The sequence below is a fragment of the Drosophila ananassae genome, chromosome 3L (genome assembly GCF_017639315.1).
Source record: "Drosophila ananassae strain 14024-0371.13 chromosome 3L, ASM1763931v2, whole genome shotgun sequence".
In the NCBI taxonomy this organism is placed as follows: domain Eukaryota; kingdom Metazoa; phylum Arthropoda; class Insecta; order Diptera; family Drosophilidae; genus Drosophila; species Drosophila ananassae.
Window position 1 is genome coordinate 5335059 of NC_057929.1, and position 17438 is coordinate 5352496.

General features: G+C 41.2%; 3 protein-coding genes across 3 annotated transcripts in view; 1 reads left to right on the plus strand and 2 right to left on the minus strand.

The window, feature by feature from the left end:
• The window catches only part of LOC6495667 (epidermal growth factor receptor), a 36222-nt gene that overhangs the window by 1069 nt on the left and 17715 nt on the right, over nucleotides 1–17438 (plus strand). The gene's annotated exons all lie outside the window — the stretch shown is intronic.
• On the minus strand, nucleotides 14030–15106 carry LOC6494949 (chymotrypsin-like protease CTRL-1). The gene is made up of 4 exons (XM_032450110.1): nucleotides 14887–15106; nucleotides 14780–14822; nucleotides 14560–14714; nucleotides 14030–14499 (listed from the first exon to the last, which is right to left on the minus strand). The coding sequence occupies exons 1-4, from the start codon at nucleotides 15104–15106 to the stop codon at nucleotides 14075–14077; spliced, it is 843 nt and encodes a 280-aa protein (XP_032306001.1). The 3' UTR covers nucleotides 14030–14074.
• LOC123257185 lies at nucleotides 14934–16895 on the minus strand. The gene is made up of 2 exons (XM_044715169.1): nucleotides 16008–16895; nucleotides 14934–15071 (listed from the first exon to the last, which is right to left on the minus strand). Exon 1 carries the CDS (start codon nucleotides 16617–16619, stop codon nucleotides 16107–16109), a length of 513 nt encoding a protein of 170 aa, XP_044571104.1. The 5' UTR covers nucleotides 16620–16895; the 3' UTR covers nucleotides 14934–15071; nucleotides 16008–16106.

A 17438-nucleotide genomic window follows, 5' to 3' on the forward strand; every position in this document is an offset into this window, starting at 1 on the left:
GCTGTATAAAAGTTTATTTTTCCATTTTAAACATAAATTTTAATAATATTTTTAAATTATATAACAATTTCTATTTGATTAACAATTTGAATATATATTTCTAGTACATCCACAAAACAAACACATTAAAATCCTTATCAGAGTACAGTTCTTCATTCAACCTTTGACTTTAGATTCGTAGTAAAAAATATTTAGGATTTTTCCCCCTTTTAATTATCAATTTCGAACTAAAATGGGTTATTTTAAATGGTTTCCAGGGAATTCAAATTAGATTAAACTGAAACTAAAGGGTTCTTGGGATTCTATCACTAAAAATCTTCCATAAAATTTGCAATAATATTATTGCTTGGAATTTCCACTGTACCACTCTCAGACTAGAACAATAAACTGTGCCAAGTTCGGTGCGTATCAGCGTGAGATACGCGTATCTATATCAGCAATGGGCCATCCAACAGATACAAAAACCCAGCGTATCGTGGCAAGGTGCTGTCTGCGAAGACCATCAGTCATTGGGTGCTCTGGACAAAAGATCCCCTACGAAACAAAAAGTGCCTCTGATAAAAGGGATTCTCGTCTCGATTCATTCATTCTACGGGATTCGTACCGGGGGAGGAAGTGAATAGTGCTATCTGTATCTTTCAGATCCCTCTCTCAACTGCTTATCGTGCATCTGTTGCCCAGTCCAGAAGATATAGAAGCAGCATCGTCTTCGTTCTGGTTTTAAGGGAAACAACAACAGGTTTCCCGGCCAGCGTGATTTCCCATGAGCGGTGCAAACACACACACATTCGTACTATTTCTACCTGTTGGCGGCGGGGGCTGTATCGGTGTGTGTGTGTGTCTTACCTGGGCCAGGTAGCGGCCTTTGGGCCCATTAAGCATCTCGAAATATGAATGAAGTACAGATTGCCTCGTTAAAAAGGACAACAACATTTCAGTACACAGGGAGAAATATATATTTTAAATTATATATTTTTTTTAAATTAAAATTGCATGTCAGTGATTAAATATCTTATAGATTTATTTTTAATCTTATTCTTTAAATTTCCTCTTAAAATATAAATTAGTTTCCCTCCTTTTTTCTTTGTTTTGAATTTATTATTGTCGGCCTTGGTTCTTTGATCTTTTTTCTTGCCGTGTAGGGACATGCTGCAGTGCTGTTTATTCAAATTTTTCAGTTCTATTGGCCATTTGCATGGCCAGTCGCCAGTCTTTCGTGGAGAGGAGCTCCTCCTCTTCTGGGCCCCCGTGTGGCCCTTTCCTGTTGACGTTGCAGAAACCAGTTTGGCTCTTTAGTGGCTAGTAGCTCTTTGTATATTTATTTTTTTTTACGTCTTTTTTGCAAAAACAAACCCACATGCATGTCTACTATCCCCGCCATACCTCGGCTCCATCCCTCATCTCTTGCGACCGACTTACCGGGCTCTCCTCAGTCTTTCTGGTTTTGTTTTTGTATTATTTTTTTTTGTTTTTGCCAAGACTTCCTACCACCTGCTCCCCCCTCTCTACCCGCCCCTGATCTCGGCCTGGCTTTTGTCTTTTTTTTTTTTCGCCAACTCTGTACGCATCTGAACCGTGAGATTTTATTTCATGCAAAAAAAAGAGAAAAAGAGCCACCAAGCAGAGGTATTGCTTAAAAAAAAGTAGAAGTACTCGGTTGCGCATGCGCAACACCAGAGACAGAGAGGGAAGAACGAGTGAGAAGGAGAATAGCGACCTGTGCAGGTGTTTTGCTTAAACTTGGAACAAGGAAACCAGCTTATAAATTATAAGTTTGGCTCATTGCAGTTGCGGCCTTCTTGTCTTTGGTAATATGCAGTTTATGTTTCCCTCGTTAAGGCCCAAAAAGGTTGCCTTTTTTGGTAAACAAATAAATCAAATGGTCTTCTTTTAAGATTATATATCTTATAAAATATATAACTTTTTCAAGGAAAAATACACAATCTTTCCAATGACTGATTTGGCCAAAAATCAGCCTTGCTCTTAGCCTAGTTACTGAAACCAGAGTGTATCTTGTATTTCGACTCAAGATCTCGAATCTCAACTGGTTCAGTTCAGTCTCAGTCCTGTGGGAATTGTGCAAAAATCGCAGTTGGCCCATACATTAGCATAAGTAATGGGCTTGTAAGATCCATTGGGGCTGTAAACTTGTACATATTATGGCCACGATACGATCAATGGACATGGCCCTGAGAGTGCTTCACCTTAAATTTGATAAAAACAATAAAGTGAAATCCGGTACGATCGGTTTTATTTTTGGAGGTGCACACAGTATATTTGTTTTTGTATTCGAATGAATCACAATCGCTTATCGGAATAATTCTTATCGTGAGTACTTATGGTGGGTATATAATTACTAACCGTTTCAACTGAGATTAGGGAGAAGCCCGATGAGTAGACGTCGTCAAGAGTACTCACATTATTCTCGAAAAAAGAACATTAGATTGAGGACTACTTAAGTGATGTCCTTTTCCAACGAAACAGGAACCGGCTAAGTGGCCAGCCGATCAGGATCACGACATTTTTTGGGTTGTCGAAGCCGAAAGTCGAGTCGAGTGTCGGGGATTCTTAAAAAAATATTCAATATTTCTGAGTCTCTGAGTCTGAGTCTCTGAGTGGCAGGTAAGGAGGTAGTAGGCCCTCCTACGTTTCAGGTTTGCTGCTTGCTTTCTCCTTCGAGGATATCAGATTTCATAAAGGACATGGCCATATTTGCTTAAGTGTCTGTTCCGTCCCGGCACTGCCAGCACAGGATGCACAGTCAGAAAAGTTCCCATGTCCTTTTTTAGGTGGAAAAGCATGTCTGGTTGCATTGGAAAACCACTTGAGTTGGGCAGCACAGTATGCTTGCCGCATGTCTTTAATTACACGAAGAAGCGAAGCGCCCACTTGAGAGCCACCAGCAGTTTTCCCTGCTCCCGTTTTCAAAAATTTCAGCCTACACTCTGAGATGCATTGTGATATCTTTGAGACACATTTTGTGCCTTTTGTTTCTTCTGTACGGGACACTCTAATTCCGGGGGAATTCTCACGTATCGGTACAAGAACACAAGAGCACAAGAACAGAAGAATCAAAATCAGATGCCGTGGGCGGGGGCGGGGGCAAGGAGGCCTGGTGGTAATCATAAATAATAATCAATTTCCTGTGTGTCCAAAATGTTTCCCATCGCTCCACAACATTTCCACATTTCCATTTTTCCAGCTGGATGCAATGCAACTGCAAGTTTTTCAGAATCTGGTGAGAAAATTGAAATAAAATCTGACAGCACAATGAGAGGGGGGACTGTAGAACCAAAACAAAAAAACCCCACAAGCCCCTCCACAAAAAAAAAAAAGTAAAATCAAAAGAACACGAAAGGTGAGGGGCGGCAGGCTGATTGTTTCAAATTTATTTATTGTTTGCCGTTTTTTTTTTCTCGTTTTATTGTTGATCTACCATTCGGTTGTTGAACATTTGTGCACATTTGTTTGCCTCATTTGCATCCATCGGCCCCCAATCCGCCGACCCACCACCATACCCAGTTGGCTGCCAATGGGGAGCGTTCTTCTCAGAACGCTGGAGAGATTCTGGTTCGGCTCGGTGGGCACTTCGGCTGGCATCGCGTTGCCGTGGCGTTCGGAGGTTAAGTGTTGGCCCAATCAACGGCCACGCCAGCCTGCCCCATTTGCTGCCCATGACGCATGCGCCCTCGATGGGTTAACGATGTCCCACAGATGCAATCGGGGGCAAACTGACTCAGGCGATGGAGAAAATTAAATGAATATTTTAAGGGTTAATAAATATTTAACTTTTTTTTACATTTTTATTAGTTATAGCCTGAAAAATTGTACAAGATTTTGTTTGAAATTCAATCACAAAATAGTTTAGATTTTTAATATATTTCCTGATAAGTATCATTATTCTAAAGGAGACTAGAGGGTCATGAGGATATGATACCCGATACTCCTCTATAGGGAATATATTAAGGGATATTTTCCATCTCAAGTAGCATCTTAAAAACCCTCTTAAATATCCCTTAACCTTCTTTAACATCCCTTGATTAGAATAACCTAACAAACCTCCAAATTATTACTAAAAATCTTTAAAAATCTATATATTTTATTATTCCTTCAGGGTGTTCTTTCTTTCGATCTATAAAACAAGCCACACACTCTCTCTTTTTTGTTGTTGTTTGTCTTTGGGGGCATGCCGCATGGCCGCATGGCTGTCCTGATCAGTTGCCCTGTTTTGTTTATGACTTGGCCAAAAATAAGAAAGAAGCAAATTGCTCCAGCTGTTGCCGGATTGGATGAGAGATGTGGCTTGAGATGGGGATTCGATGCGGGGTGATCATTTTACCCTTTGTACCACATTGTGTGGATCAAGAGATAAACACAGAGATACTCCTCAGACACAGACGGCCGCAGTCTGCAATTAGCGAAGTGAAGGGGGCACTTGCAACATCGAATAGTGTGGGTGTTTGTGGGGAGGGGGGATTCGCCTGTTGCACCATATGTCACTTTGGTAAGCTGAGCCTGGGCATCGGATTACCACACCAAGCTTCAGATACTTCCCCATCTTTATTTTTTAGGGTTCTCACTCAGCAAATATAAATCCAAGCCGGACGAGATGTTTGTTGCTTCTTGGGTCGTTTGTTTGTTTGGGGCACTTTATGCTGCCGAAGGTTCTGGGCCGGAAAACGCCAAAGAGCATAATAAGTTAGGATTCCGCCGAGTCAGAATCCAAATTCAGAGTCAAAGGCGCACAGTCCGCACCATGGATGTAAGGTCATCGCCGTTGACAGTGATCTTGCATAATTACAGGCCCTGGAGAAGGTACAATAGACAGTCCCATCCAAGGTTTTACTTTTTTCCTTCCTTCCTTCCTCATTTTGTGAATTTTTTTTTAGCTTAAGAAAGCAAGAGTTAACCCCTCGATGGCCCCGAGGGGTCACCAGCAGACGAACGTATGTGAATCATTGACAGTTTTTATGAAGCGCCGCCTGCAATCACTCAGCGACATCTCAAGAAGAGCCCGCTGTTTTTCCATGTCTCTCAATGGGATGGGTGTGTAGATTCGATTTAGACACGCACTGAGGGAAATTTTAGATAGAACTGATATGGTAGATATACTATGGTCTATTTGAATGATTTTTAAAGGCAATTTAAGATACTTATTAGACTAAATACTCTCTAATCTGATAGATTGTTCCATTTGAGCTAAGCACTTGCACTCTTTCTGTCTATTTAAAGATAAAATGTCAGATAAACCCGGCTAGATTATAGGTAGTATCTTCTACTAAGTTGATATAGTCCTGCCCATTTGTCAGTCTATCCATTAAACCCTAAACCAAGCCATCTATAGTAGCCTCCCTTATATGATTTGTAAACTTTTCCCTGTGTATCGCATGTGATGTGATCGGACCGCACCCCACTTGGCTGCCTGCTGGCTTTCAAAATCATTTCAAATTCAATAGAAGCCACAGCCGAGAAATATTAAAGTCAAACGATGACGAAAGTTTTCATATCGAAGAGCCAAGATCTCGAGCTCTTTTCTCTTCCCAACAAAAAGCATTGGGAAAATTGGAATGTTTATGCCGGGCCCGAAGTCGAAAGCGTTTGCGTTAATTAAAAACAATTAAAGTGGCAAGGCTTCTGGGTAGGCAGGAGGGTGCCTCTGGCAGGGGGTTGGCCCAGCATCGGGGTCGCCAGAATTGTTCGAATTGGAACCAAGTACATACACACCCATCTATGTATATCTCACGCACAAGTCAGCAATCCAAAGATCAAGCCGAAAATATAAAGGTTTTTGTTGCAACAAATGTGGGTCGGGTTGGGGGAGAAGTTCGAGCTTCGGCTTAGGGCCTCCTATCCACAGCGGCACTTCTCTCTTTCATTTTAATTTTTTTTCTGCCCCAGCAACGGCTTGACTTTCCATAAAAATTGTATAATATTAATTGCGGTTAATTGGGATTAACAGCTGCGCCAAAATGTTTGCGGCTCTCAGTGCACTCCGCTTGGGGGATCAGTTCCCCGGAATCCCAAAGGGGAAAGTACACTTAAAGAAAGAGTTGTGAATGAAAGTTTTCAGTTGCCAAGGAATTTGGTAAATAAAATATAATAGAATCTGTTTAAGAAGGGACTTTAGGAACGGAAGCAGAGACCTGGCCCAAAAATGATTTATGTCCGAACGGGTTTCAACATCTCTGGCTCCGGCTTCTAGATCCCCACGCTTTTTTTCTAGCATTGGAGCCGGTTCCCATTTCCTGGCAAAGTGATGACAAAACTTTCAGAATGTCCCGTCCTAGCTATTGCCACTTGCCGCTCGCTTGGACCCCCAAAGTCCAGTTCCATGGACCGCCCCATCCGGCACTGGCCCCCTCCGGTGTCGATCGACTGGTTTCTCTATACAATTTTGTTTTTAGTTTTTTTTTTCAGAGTTTTTGTTTGTGTCGCCGCTGCACAGGATTGCCTAGCCATCCATAATTGTGGTGCAACAGTGCAACACAGGGTTTGAGTGTGTGGAAAAATCAGTAAAGAAAATCGTTATGGTCCGCATCCGAGCCGAGGCGATTTTCCTGCCTGGAATTTCCGCTCTTGTTGACGTCGCGCTAATTACGATGATGGAATAGCGACAGGCTGTGGGCCCTCCATTGAGGCCCATTTCCACTACCCAGTACTAGTAACCAATACCTGTACCAGTACCTGTTTGGGCCATCATAGATTGGCCGCGTAGATTACCGACCGACCACGCTTCCAGCCATACACGTATGTGGCAAGTAATTGTTTTGGCCGCGCCAGAATGTTGCAGCGGAAGTAATTTGAGGTTGATGATGATGCTGCAAGCGGCGGTCTTGTGTCGCTTGGGGGTTAATAGGCTCACACTGGGGTTAATCGTTAATGGCCATACCGTGCACTTGCACTTTGGTGCCACTGGGGAGTGGGAAACATCACAGTAGAGTTCTCCGAAATCATTTCGAACTAAAGACTCTAAATAAAAGATGTAGTTTCAACTCAAGTAATAGAGTAACTCCCATTTAAAGTACTCTTTCTTTTTGGAGATACTAACATGTTCAGAGCCACACCCCATCTGAATACTCAATGAGCAGACAAATAAGAATTATTTAATGACAAAAAAGACAAGGGGGAAAACGAAACTCGAAAGCCACACTACCATTCAAATTTAAAGACTGCATTTTCAATTTTCCAAAATACCGCTCCATGAGAGATAAGCCGGGTTATGGGGTCTCCGGTCTTCGGTCTGGCCTTGTTGGCCTTTGTCTCCCAAGTATGTGAGAAATGATGGAATCACTTTTCTTCTCCGTTCATGTCAGTAGTGTTTAAAGTGAACTCCATATCTCGGCGACATTTCAAAAGATATTCAAATGAGTCTGGGTCTTCGAACGGGTCTTGAAAAAGCGATTTCGAGTTTGAGTCGGATTATGATTATGATGAACACTCCCACTTAGAATACTTTTCAAATCGAAAAGCAGACTTTGAATGTCACAATCCACAATGAACATGAACCAAATAACAAACATTACAAACATTGGCAATTGCACACAAAGTCCAAAAGCGAAGACCATACGTTGAGGGAGTGGCTGCATAATTATATAAATTTATATATAAAAAAAACACTGGAAGAAATGTATTTAAAAAAATAGTAAAATCTTAAAATAATGGTTATTGAACTAATAAAAAAAATGGCTAAAATTTTAAAGCCTCATTTGAGTTCTAAAAATAATCATCACCCTCTTAAACTATTGATTGATTTGTTTTCTGTGTGGATTTTTTTTTGGGATCTGTATTGAACATGTAGGGAGGACGTGAATATGTGTAGCTTATGCGCCACCCCAGCCAATACTTTACTCAATAAAAATACAATTGGGAAATTGTCATGACGATCACGTAGAAACAACGACAACGTGTTCTTGGAAGATTTGAGAGAGAGCCCTCGGTGGAGGAGAAGGAGGTACTGCGAGTAGAGTTACCATTGGGGCTCTGTACTTTGTAGAATCGGTTGGAAAATAAGAGTCTATGGTATCTCCCCTTGTTCACCTCCGGCGACCTTTTGTCAAGACTATGTACTTTGGCAGTGCATGTGTAGCTGTTGACTTGTGCTGATTGCAGCGTTAAAATCACAAAATCACCTCGACAACGTCGTCTACACATGTAGGCACATCATCATCCCCACAAAAGCCCCACAGTTTTTTTAGAACTATGTCCACAACAGTGAAAAAAACACAATTTTCCAAAGCAAAACTGGTATATATTTTGTGGGGATCAGCACGTTTGAAAGAAGAATATATGTGGATTTCGGAAAGTCAGCAATCTTTGAATCCGAACCCCGAATGCGCCATTATGGTTTTAATATTCATTTGTATATATGCCTGTAATGGTTGCTATTTTTCAGTTGAAGTCTGGCTGGCCCCTTTGGCCAAGCATTCATTTTCACATTATGTGGCGAAAAAAATACAAAAAATAAAAAACTGATTAACAAACTGTGTTAAGCACCGAAGATCGAGCCAAACTCGGTGCTGAATTGAATTTTGATGAACACCCGCTGACAAGGAAGGGGGCCAGGGCGGGTGGCGGCCGACCTTTTTTTCAGGGCTTGGTCTTCGGTTTTAGGCTTTTTTTTTTTTGGGTCTTTTCTTTGGGTCTTAGCCGGTCCCCGGTGGACCAGGTGGAGTAAAATTTATAAAACCGGCTCCACTACTCTCCAGCGGATCACAGCTTCGGTGCTTGTGCTCCGGAAGTAATTAATGCTTTACTTTATTTCATTTTTTTCACCTCCCCCTGGTGTGCTGTGTGCTTTTGTTTGCCACACAAAAACAAAACCCTAAAAAACAGAATCTATGCCCCGTCCGGAGGAGTGGAGTACCAAGCTTAAGAGTCGATGATGATGATGGTGATGCCAGTTGGAAACTTTCACCAATGCCGCCTGGCCTGGCCTGGCTGCCAACTTTTTGCACTCTCTGACCGAATTGTCAGCTGGAAATGATGTGAATTTTCCAACTCACCCAATATGGCGGGGGGCCACTATTCCGCCCGATATGGCTCTGCAGCAGCGACATAATTGTGATCAATTGCCAAGTGGCATCCTACTGACCAAACCGAGTAACTTGGGCACTCCATTCCTGGCTCCCTGGCTTCATGGCTTCTGTCGCTCAGCAACGTTTACCCTTTGTCTTCGCTTTAATTAAAGCGACCAGACCAGGAGTCGGTGGATCTGGACATGAGACTCTTGCCTTGTTTGCCAACTCGATGTTGCCGCAATCGGGCATCTGCATCGCATCCATCCTCCTCCGTCATGCCACTCCAAAACATACTCCTCCATCTCCCGACCAGCTGCCACAAGTTGAGCCACCGAAGTTAACGATCCGCTCATAGTTTGATTGATATCCCCAAGTTCTATAGTGCAGGGAGAAAAATATTTCTAAAAATTTTAAAAATTTTTAATCGGAGAATGGGGGTTTGAACTTTTAAGACATAGTTCTATCTTCAAATAGTTTTGGTTAATGTTTCGGTTTAAAAAAGTGATATTTTTTGCTAGAGTATCTTAAATTTAATTTCTTTTGCATCTGCTGATATCTGTAGTGCTTTTCTCTCTCTGTATTAGATGTTCATAAAGCAGAAGCCTCTGCTCGATCACTCAACCGTTGCCCTGCCCAGTGGTCACCACCCAGCTGAAGTCACAGGCGTCTCGTATCGGTCGTTGGATCGGTCATGTCGCAAGCTAGCCAAGCTCATTTTTTCCACAGATCTTTTTTTATTTTTTTTTTTTTCTGTTCATTAATTGCCAACATTTCATATTTTATTTCAGCATTATTTTTCTTTGCCGCTCCGCGCTCTTTTTCCATTTGTTTTTCAATTATTTTTGTGGCCCTTGGTGTGTGTTTTATATTTGGGATTTTTTTATTACTATTTTTTTTTCATTCGAATCAAGCACGCTTGTTGTCGCCAGCGTTGTTGGTTGGTTGTAGCCGAGTTTTTTTTCTATTTTTTTTTTTTAGTTATTATTTTGCTTTATACCCCAATGGAAATAAAATTCCGCTGGCTCAGCTTTGGAGTCTTTGGCTTCGGTGTCGGACTTCATACAATAAACACTGCAGCTCAGCGCTTCCACACAGCCAATGATTATTATTGAATTTTGTTCGTCTCTGCCGATAACATTTGACACGGTTCGAATCTGAGCATAAGATAATGATGTCCGGGCTATCAGCAGCGTACTTTGTACGGGCACTGGCAGCTACGAGAAATCCGGAATCACAAGGTGATCCTTGCTCCTCTCTCCTTGGGAGAAATTACACAATTTCCCGACTGACAGATGATACTCTCATGCCCAGATGGCATAACTCTTTCTATTTAGAGCAGAACAATTCAATTCATTGAGGGTGCAGACTGCAAATAAAATTATTGTCTGCCATCCCAACATCCGCCTACTATAGATACAATATATATATATTTTTTACAACATTTTTTATTGGCCATCAAATCAGCAATGTACGAGCCACGATTTGGACAATCTGCAGTTAGCACTTAATTAATATTCGGCCCCTTTGACTTGGCCGGATTTGGAATTCGGGCTCGAATGATTTATAATGTGAGAGAAGATTGCTTTTCATTCTCAAGTTTTCGACTTCGAGTTCGAGTTCAACGTGGGTCAACCTTATTGTTTCCATCAGGTGGGCATTTGCATATGAGGAGAAGCGGATGCTGAAATTGTGGGAATTGGGGAAACGTTTAGGTTACAATCAGACTGGGGGAGATGGAGATAAGGTGGCCGAAAACGCTTTGAATAATAAGTGGGATTAGTTAGCAAACAATCGAGCTAATTGAAATTGTTATGAAAGACTAGGGACTCTCTATTGAATGATATCTCAGGAGCTATCCTGAAGAAAATTATTGTATCTGGTCTGGAATTCTTAGAAATTATGAAATTTCAATTCAAAGATGATTCAGAGCTGGCATCAGATGGCCAAACATATTATTCATCAAGTACCGAGATCTTGATTCGCTTTGAAATTCATTTGTGGCATTGACCTTTGTATCTGTATCTCGTTTGTGTATCTTTGTGGCTGTCTGTCGTCATGTCGAGAACGAAATTGACACAAATTGCAAAAAGCTAAGAGCAAAAAAGCAAAGATCTGCTAACCCACAATTAGCATCTGGAACTAGGGATCTCCCATGTGTATGTGTCGCTTTGTTTTTTTTTTTTATTCTTGCCCCAGCAATCTGAAATCTGCAATCTGCAATCCGAACTGCAACTGCAACTGTGTTTTGGGGTAAATGTGAAAAATTCTTTTGCAGAAAAAAAAAAACAGAAAAAAGTGAGTGAGGAGTGCCAGCTCTCATCTGGCTGGCATCACTAGGTCTTATTTTTTTTTGTGTTTTGTTGGTTTGTTTTCAGTGTCGTGAGAACTTTTTCGCGTTTGGGCGCACAGCGTGTGAATTGAAAGCCGCGAGTGGGGAAAGGGACTGAACGGGCCGGGCTGGGGCAGGGTGGAGCTTGCGGAAACTCTCTGGGAAGCGAAAGTGTTGCAAGTGCTGGGAAAGCCAGCAATCAGCCAAAGAGGCAACAGACAACAGCCAACAGACAGTCAACACAATCAACAGAGTTTGTCAGCATTTTGCAACTGCCAGGGGTATCAATAAAATTCTCATTAATATTTCATAACTTTCAGAGCTAAGAATTAAAATTAAAAAAGGAAACAAGCTAAGAATAATTAATCATTTAAGCATAATCTACGACTATCTAATTAATCCATAATAGTGCTTAGCACTTAATTCCCAACCAATTTAAAAAATTAAAACCCCTGACTAATCTGTAAAATTTAATTCTTTACTTTCAGGTGAGTTCTGCTGCAGATGTCCAAGCTATCCATATATATTTTTTCCAATGTTCGTGAGTCGACAATTAAAGGTTTGTTAAGCAATTAGGCAGGTGAGCTCGTGACGAAGTTTTGCCTCAAAATCAATTGTATGAGTTTCCAAAAACAAAAAACATTAAAAGCAAGAATTCCAAATGAGAACAAAATGCCAAACAATTGGAAATTCATTAAGCCCCGATGTGGCAATAGCCGGCATGCAGCAACTGCAACAGCAACAGCAACAGCGCAGTCGCAGCGTGGCACAATTGTTTTGGCCCGGCTATAATGCGACTCTCCGTTGTCTTGGCTACGGATTGGCGGTCCATGGTGGGGGGATATCAGAGAGTTATGCATGAAGTGTTTTATGGCAAGAACAGCGAGTGTCCATACAGAGAGAGAAAATATGTAGGGGTTTTAATAGTCTGTCTTAGTTATATATTATTAGTCTTTGTTTTAATTCCAAATTAATTTATGACAACATTACATTCCTATTAGTATTTTTTCCCAGTGCACTTCCCTGTGCAACAGATACCCAGCTGGCAGCCAATTGTTGCACTCTGGGATATTGGACAAAAGGCCCTTTTTCTCTCCCCCATTTCCTCCTAACCCATTGAAACCCCTTTTGAGCCCATATTTCGGTGGTGGCGACACCGACACGCATGCACATTCTCCGACAAAAGGGACTCGATCGGGGGCCACCCTACCCCCGTTTTTGAAATATAATGAATACAAAAACAAAAAAAAAAACAACTGAAAACAGAAAGCAAAACAAAGCACAGGCCAAAATTGAAGTTGGAAAACTTCACGCCCGGTTGCCCACATCGGGTGTTCTTTCGCTGGATATATAGTATGGCTATATAGCGCTATACGGATCTCCCCCTTCGATCCATGTGAGTGCGCATGCGCCAACGCCAACGCAGATATGGTTGGGCCGCCGGTGGCATGACCTGTGTGGACGTGCAACAATGGCACACGAGGGTTAATGGTATGTCCGCTTCATAACTGGAACATCGCAGAAACCAGCACAGTGGTTATAAAATCTGGCCTAATGCCCGCTAAAAAAATAAATACTGAACCAATCATGACATTTCACAAGTTTGCGCAAATTTTTGGGAACAATAGCCCACCATTGTACGCCAAAAAGATCAATAATAATGTCACAATTTCTGCAGTTTCTTATTTTTGTCAAACAACAAAAATATTGTGCTAGTAAAAGCTTATTATCCTTGAAGCCTAAACCTATTCCAATTTTGTTAAAATGTGATTTTATTCACAATGTTTTAAAATATATTTCCCAAACATTCAAGTTTTATAGCGCCACACATCGGGCGGTAGCATAAGCACTGTATGTAAAATGTAGAATGTAAACGTATGTAAAATGTATGTATCATAAAAATAGCGCCACTGACGGCATGTCATAGAACCTGCAGTAATAAGAATAGCCGATACGTGACTCTGGTTATATGGTGGGTTACGATATTTTAATAATTTTTGAAATGTATTCACTATCAAAAAAATCATAAATAAAATTTTATAACGACAAATTCGTGCGAATTATCTTATTTTTACAATTGTACATACCCTAAACTCAGTGCTGATAAACGACTCGTGAACATTTTCATGTTGCTAACATTCTGTTAACCACTCTACTATCGATAGATATTCCGATATATTCTTCCCTTGGCGCAAAAACTTGAATAACTTCATTCTTCTTGTTTCAAGTGTTTGTGCTGGAACCCCGTGTGAAGTCCAGGACTTCCATATCTGGCCCAAGACAAGTCAATATCTTTTTTCTGATAGGTCCCCTTAAAAATGTAGCAAATGCATGGAGACCCCAATATGACCCACTCCGAAGGCTATATCTTGGCCAATTTCCATCAGATTCTCGAGCGGAATACCTTTATCGATTTGTGGATCGATTCTCCATAAATCTGCATCAAAACCTGAAAACAAAATATTTGTTCAAATTTTTATCAAATTTCCTGATGGGTCCCCTTCAAAATGTGGAAAATGCATGGAGACCCCAATATGACCCACTGCGATGGCTATATCTTTGCCAATTTTCATCCGATCTTCGAACAGAATACCATAAACGATTTGTGGATCCATTCTGCATCGTCAAGAGTGTCAAGAAAAAGTCCCAGCTTAGTCTAAAAAAATGTATTTTTATTGTGGTTTAGGTTCTCTAAGCTATTTTTGGTTGAAAAAGGACAAATTCCCGATTAGTCCCAATAGTCTTTATCTTTTTGTGTAACCTCTTCATCATGTTGGCGAACAATTCCCGATATCCAGTTCATGTAGTAATAGACATGATTGTGGACAGATAAACCTTGGCATCCAACCCATCCATAACTTACTATTCCTATCTGAACTGTCACAATTGTGCCTCGAAAATTAAACAGACTAGTAAGTGGTCCGCCCGAGTCTCCCTTGCAGGTATTGCCATCAACGGGTCCAACACATAATTGGGACTCGTCTATTTGTCCCAAGCGGTAACAAATCGATCTGTGATGTACGTGGACAGTGGCCGTCTTCAAAACAGGGCTTATTGATTCATGTCCCGTGTGACCCCATCCGGTTACATTTAAATTGAAGACAATATTCAGACCATCGTAGTTCATTGGCAAACAGACAGGTCGTATAAAGTCTAGGAGAGAAATCATTTTAGTTTCTGTTTAAGTCATCAGTAAAATTTAATTTTACTCACAAGTGTACTCCACTCGACGAGACAATCTGAAAAGGGCAATATCATGCTTAATCTCAGTACTATTATAGTCGGGGTGGAGGATTTTGGAGTCCACAAGAACTTTATTTTTAGTTTCAAAAATCCTACTTATATTGTATTCACCGAGAATCGCATACCTGGAGGGGCGGTAAAAGGAGTATATCTATGATACATGAATGTGAGAATCTCTATTTCTACTTACATGTTCAATTCGCCCTTGCAATGTGCCGCACTCAACACAAAACCTAAAATTATCATTTTCATAATAATGTGTGTATTTTATTTACCAAAAAAATCCATTTTACTTACGATTTGTGATCAGCGAACCGCCACAGAATGTAAAAGAATTTTCTGTCACTTCATTTTGGAGAAACACCAACCATTGATTGCTTAGTGTGTCTGCCGGACGTCCATTTAATATCCTGGGGGTAGCAGGAGAGGCCGAACATTCAGGATCCAGGAACTCAACCGAAGAAGCCTGAAGCACTAATAGACTGATGAAAAAAATAATCACAGCTGTGATTGCCATTATATTGAAACTTGAATTAAATCCTCATTGGCACAGAATCATACTTTTATAGTAGCTTGTGTCATTTTGAACCTTCTTATCATTTCTTATAATTTTCTTGAATATGCCTGAAAATTTATTTATATAATTCTTTAAATTTAATCTGTGAGAATTCACATAGAATTGTAGTTAAAAACATATATTATTCTTGGTGGGTTTGCAAAGGTTCCATGGAATTTGAGGTGAAAAGATCAGAATAAGGGGAAACGGCCACCATATTCCCTGTATTTTGCCTCGGATGCTGAGCCATAATTTCCTGAGAAATCTTAACTGAGAAAGGGGAAGAGAATTAAGATCTGCCCTGTGTTTGTGTGTGTGACTCTCCATTTTTCTCAGTGGCTTATTCGAAGCTCGGTTGTTGCCAAAACCGGTTTAAGTTCGAATCTCCGAGTGCACACACTCTCTGGGCAGCAAAAAAAAATAACACAAATCAAAAGGAGACAAACAACAAGCATAGCCTTAGCAGAAATAATCATTTTCATTTGAAATAAGCAAATGAGCCGCAACAACAACGATTGAAAAAAAATGAATAGCTTTGGTATTTGAATATTCGGATTGGAATGTTTGAGCTCTGGCCAAAGGTAACGATATTAATTCTCATCTAATTATGAAACCTTTGTTTAAAACCAAAGGGTGACAAGCGGGCGAAATTAACAGACACGTTAATAAATGAGGTTTTTATGGAAGTTGTTTGAAGAATTATTTAAGACTTATACAAAATTCTTATAAGTATTCCAAGGGCAATAAATGGCTTTAAGAATATCCTATTATAATCCCTATATAGTATGAGGAAAACAGAAATCCTTTCATTGCTTTAGGTACCTGGAACTATCCTTAAAAATATTTTTAAAAATATTTCTACCTTTCCCATCATCATCCACATTATTTCCTCTCCAGCGAATCGGGCTTTCTGGATTTATTGACCTTGCCGGGGCTGTTGCCAGTGGGGCGGCATGAATCCTTACATTTCGGAATGCGGCTGCGGTCGGCATGGGTCCAATACGGGCGATGTTGCTGCTTCATGTTGCTGATGTTGACACCACAGCAATTGCAATTGCAACAGCAACAGCAGCATCACGTCTATGGTCTTGACTTTGGATCCATAAGGCTGAGGCTGCAACTCCAGTCGCCGCACGTACAACAGCCATTTTACATAGCCGCCGATTAGCCAAGGTAACAAACGAAGAACTGGGGCCCAAGACCCCGGCTGGTCTCGGCTTGTCCCGACTGGGCCCGGCTCAGATCCAAAATGAGCTATCTCACTGCGCAAATCTTTCACTTCGTCGTCGTCGTTGTTGTCGTTGGCTTTTAAGGGCCTTCCAGCCATCGAGCCATCCAGGCAGGCCAGCCATTTATCGCAAATGCATTGTGGCAGTTGCCCGATGCACTCCAGCTCCGCTCGATTCTTGGCCCAGGCATCCCAGCCATCCCCCTCTCCCAATCTCCCACTGGAGATGCCCCCCATCCCCATCATCTTACTGGGCTCTCGGCTTTTGTTTCATGCTCCATGGCTAATGGCACGCAGGCTCCACAGGTTGCCGCTGTCGAGTGTTGTTGCAACAAGCTGTTGTTGACGGGCGCTCTGCACTCCAAGGTCCAAAGGCGAACACAAACATGATGAATGCACTTGAAGAAATAATTTTTATATAAAATATAATTGTCTTTGATAATGTTATTTGTCATTCAATTGAAAATAGTTTCTAGTTGATGACTTTTAGGGCTTTATGGCATGAATATATAGTATCTGAATTATAAAGTATATGAGATATATAGAATCTGGGGATTATCTTTTTCTTTCTCTGGAGAATTGTGGACACACGTGTGCGTGGCTAAAACGTCCGTTTCTCGGCTTCTCTGCCCGCTTATCGCTCAGAGATTCTTTCTCGCTCACTCTTTCTCCCTGGCTACTTCTCTAAAGGTGATATTTCTTATCTGACCGATGTGGCATTCACTTCGTGCTTTATGCTCGGATTAAATTTTAGCAAATCGAAGCAATGCGCTAATTGAACTTGCTGCTGCCTCCACTCCAACTCCAACCCTCCGCCCCAAAAGAACTACAATGTTGTGCGTTAAGCTTCCAATAATTTACGTTAAGCGGCACAAGCCACACACATTTTGCAAATATCAGGGATAGCAATGGAGACAAAAAAAGGAATCAGCCAAAAAGTACATATTTTGTATGGATATTTATAAATCGAGAAGGCGAGTACTTGGACCCTCGGCACCAAAAAATACGATGCCAGAAAGCTCCCCAGCTCCCCAGCGTCTTGGACGGACGCTCATATTTCACACT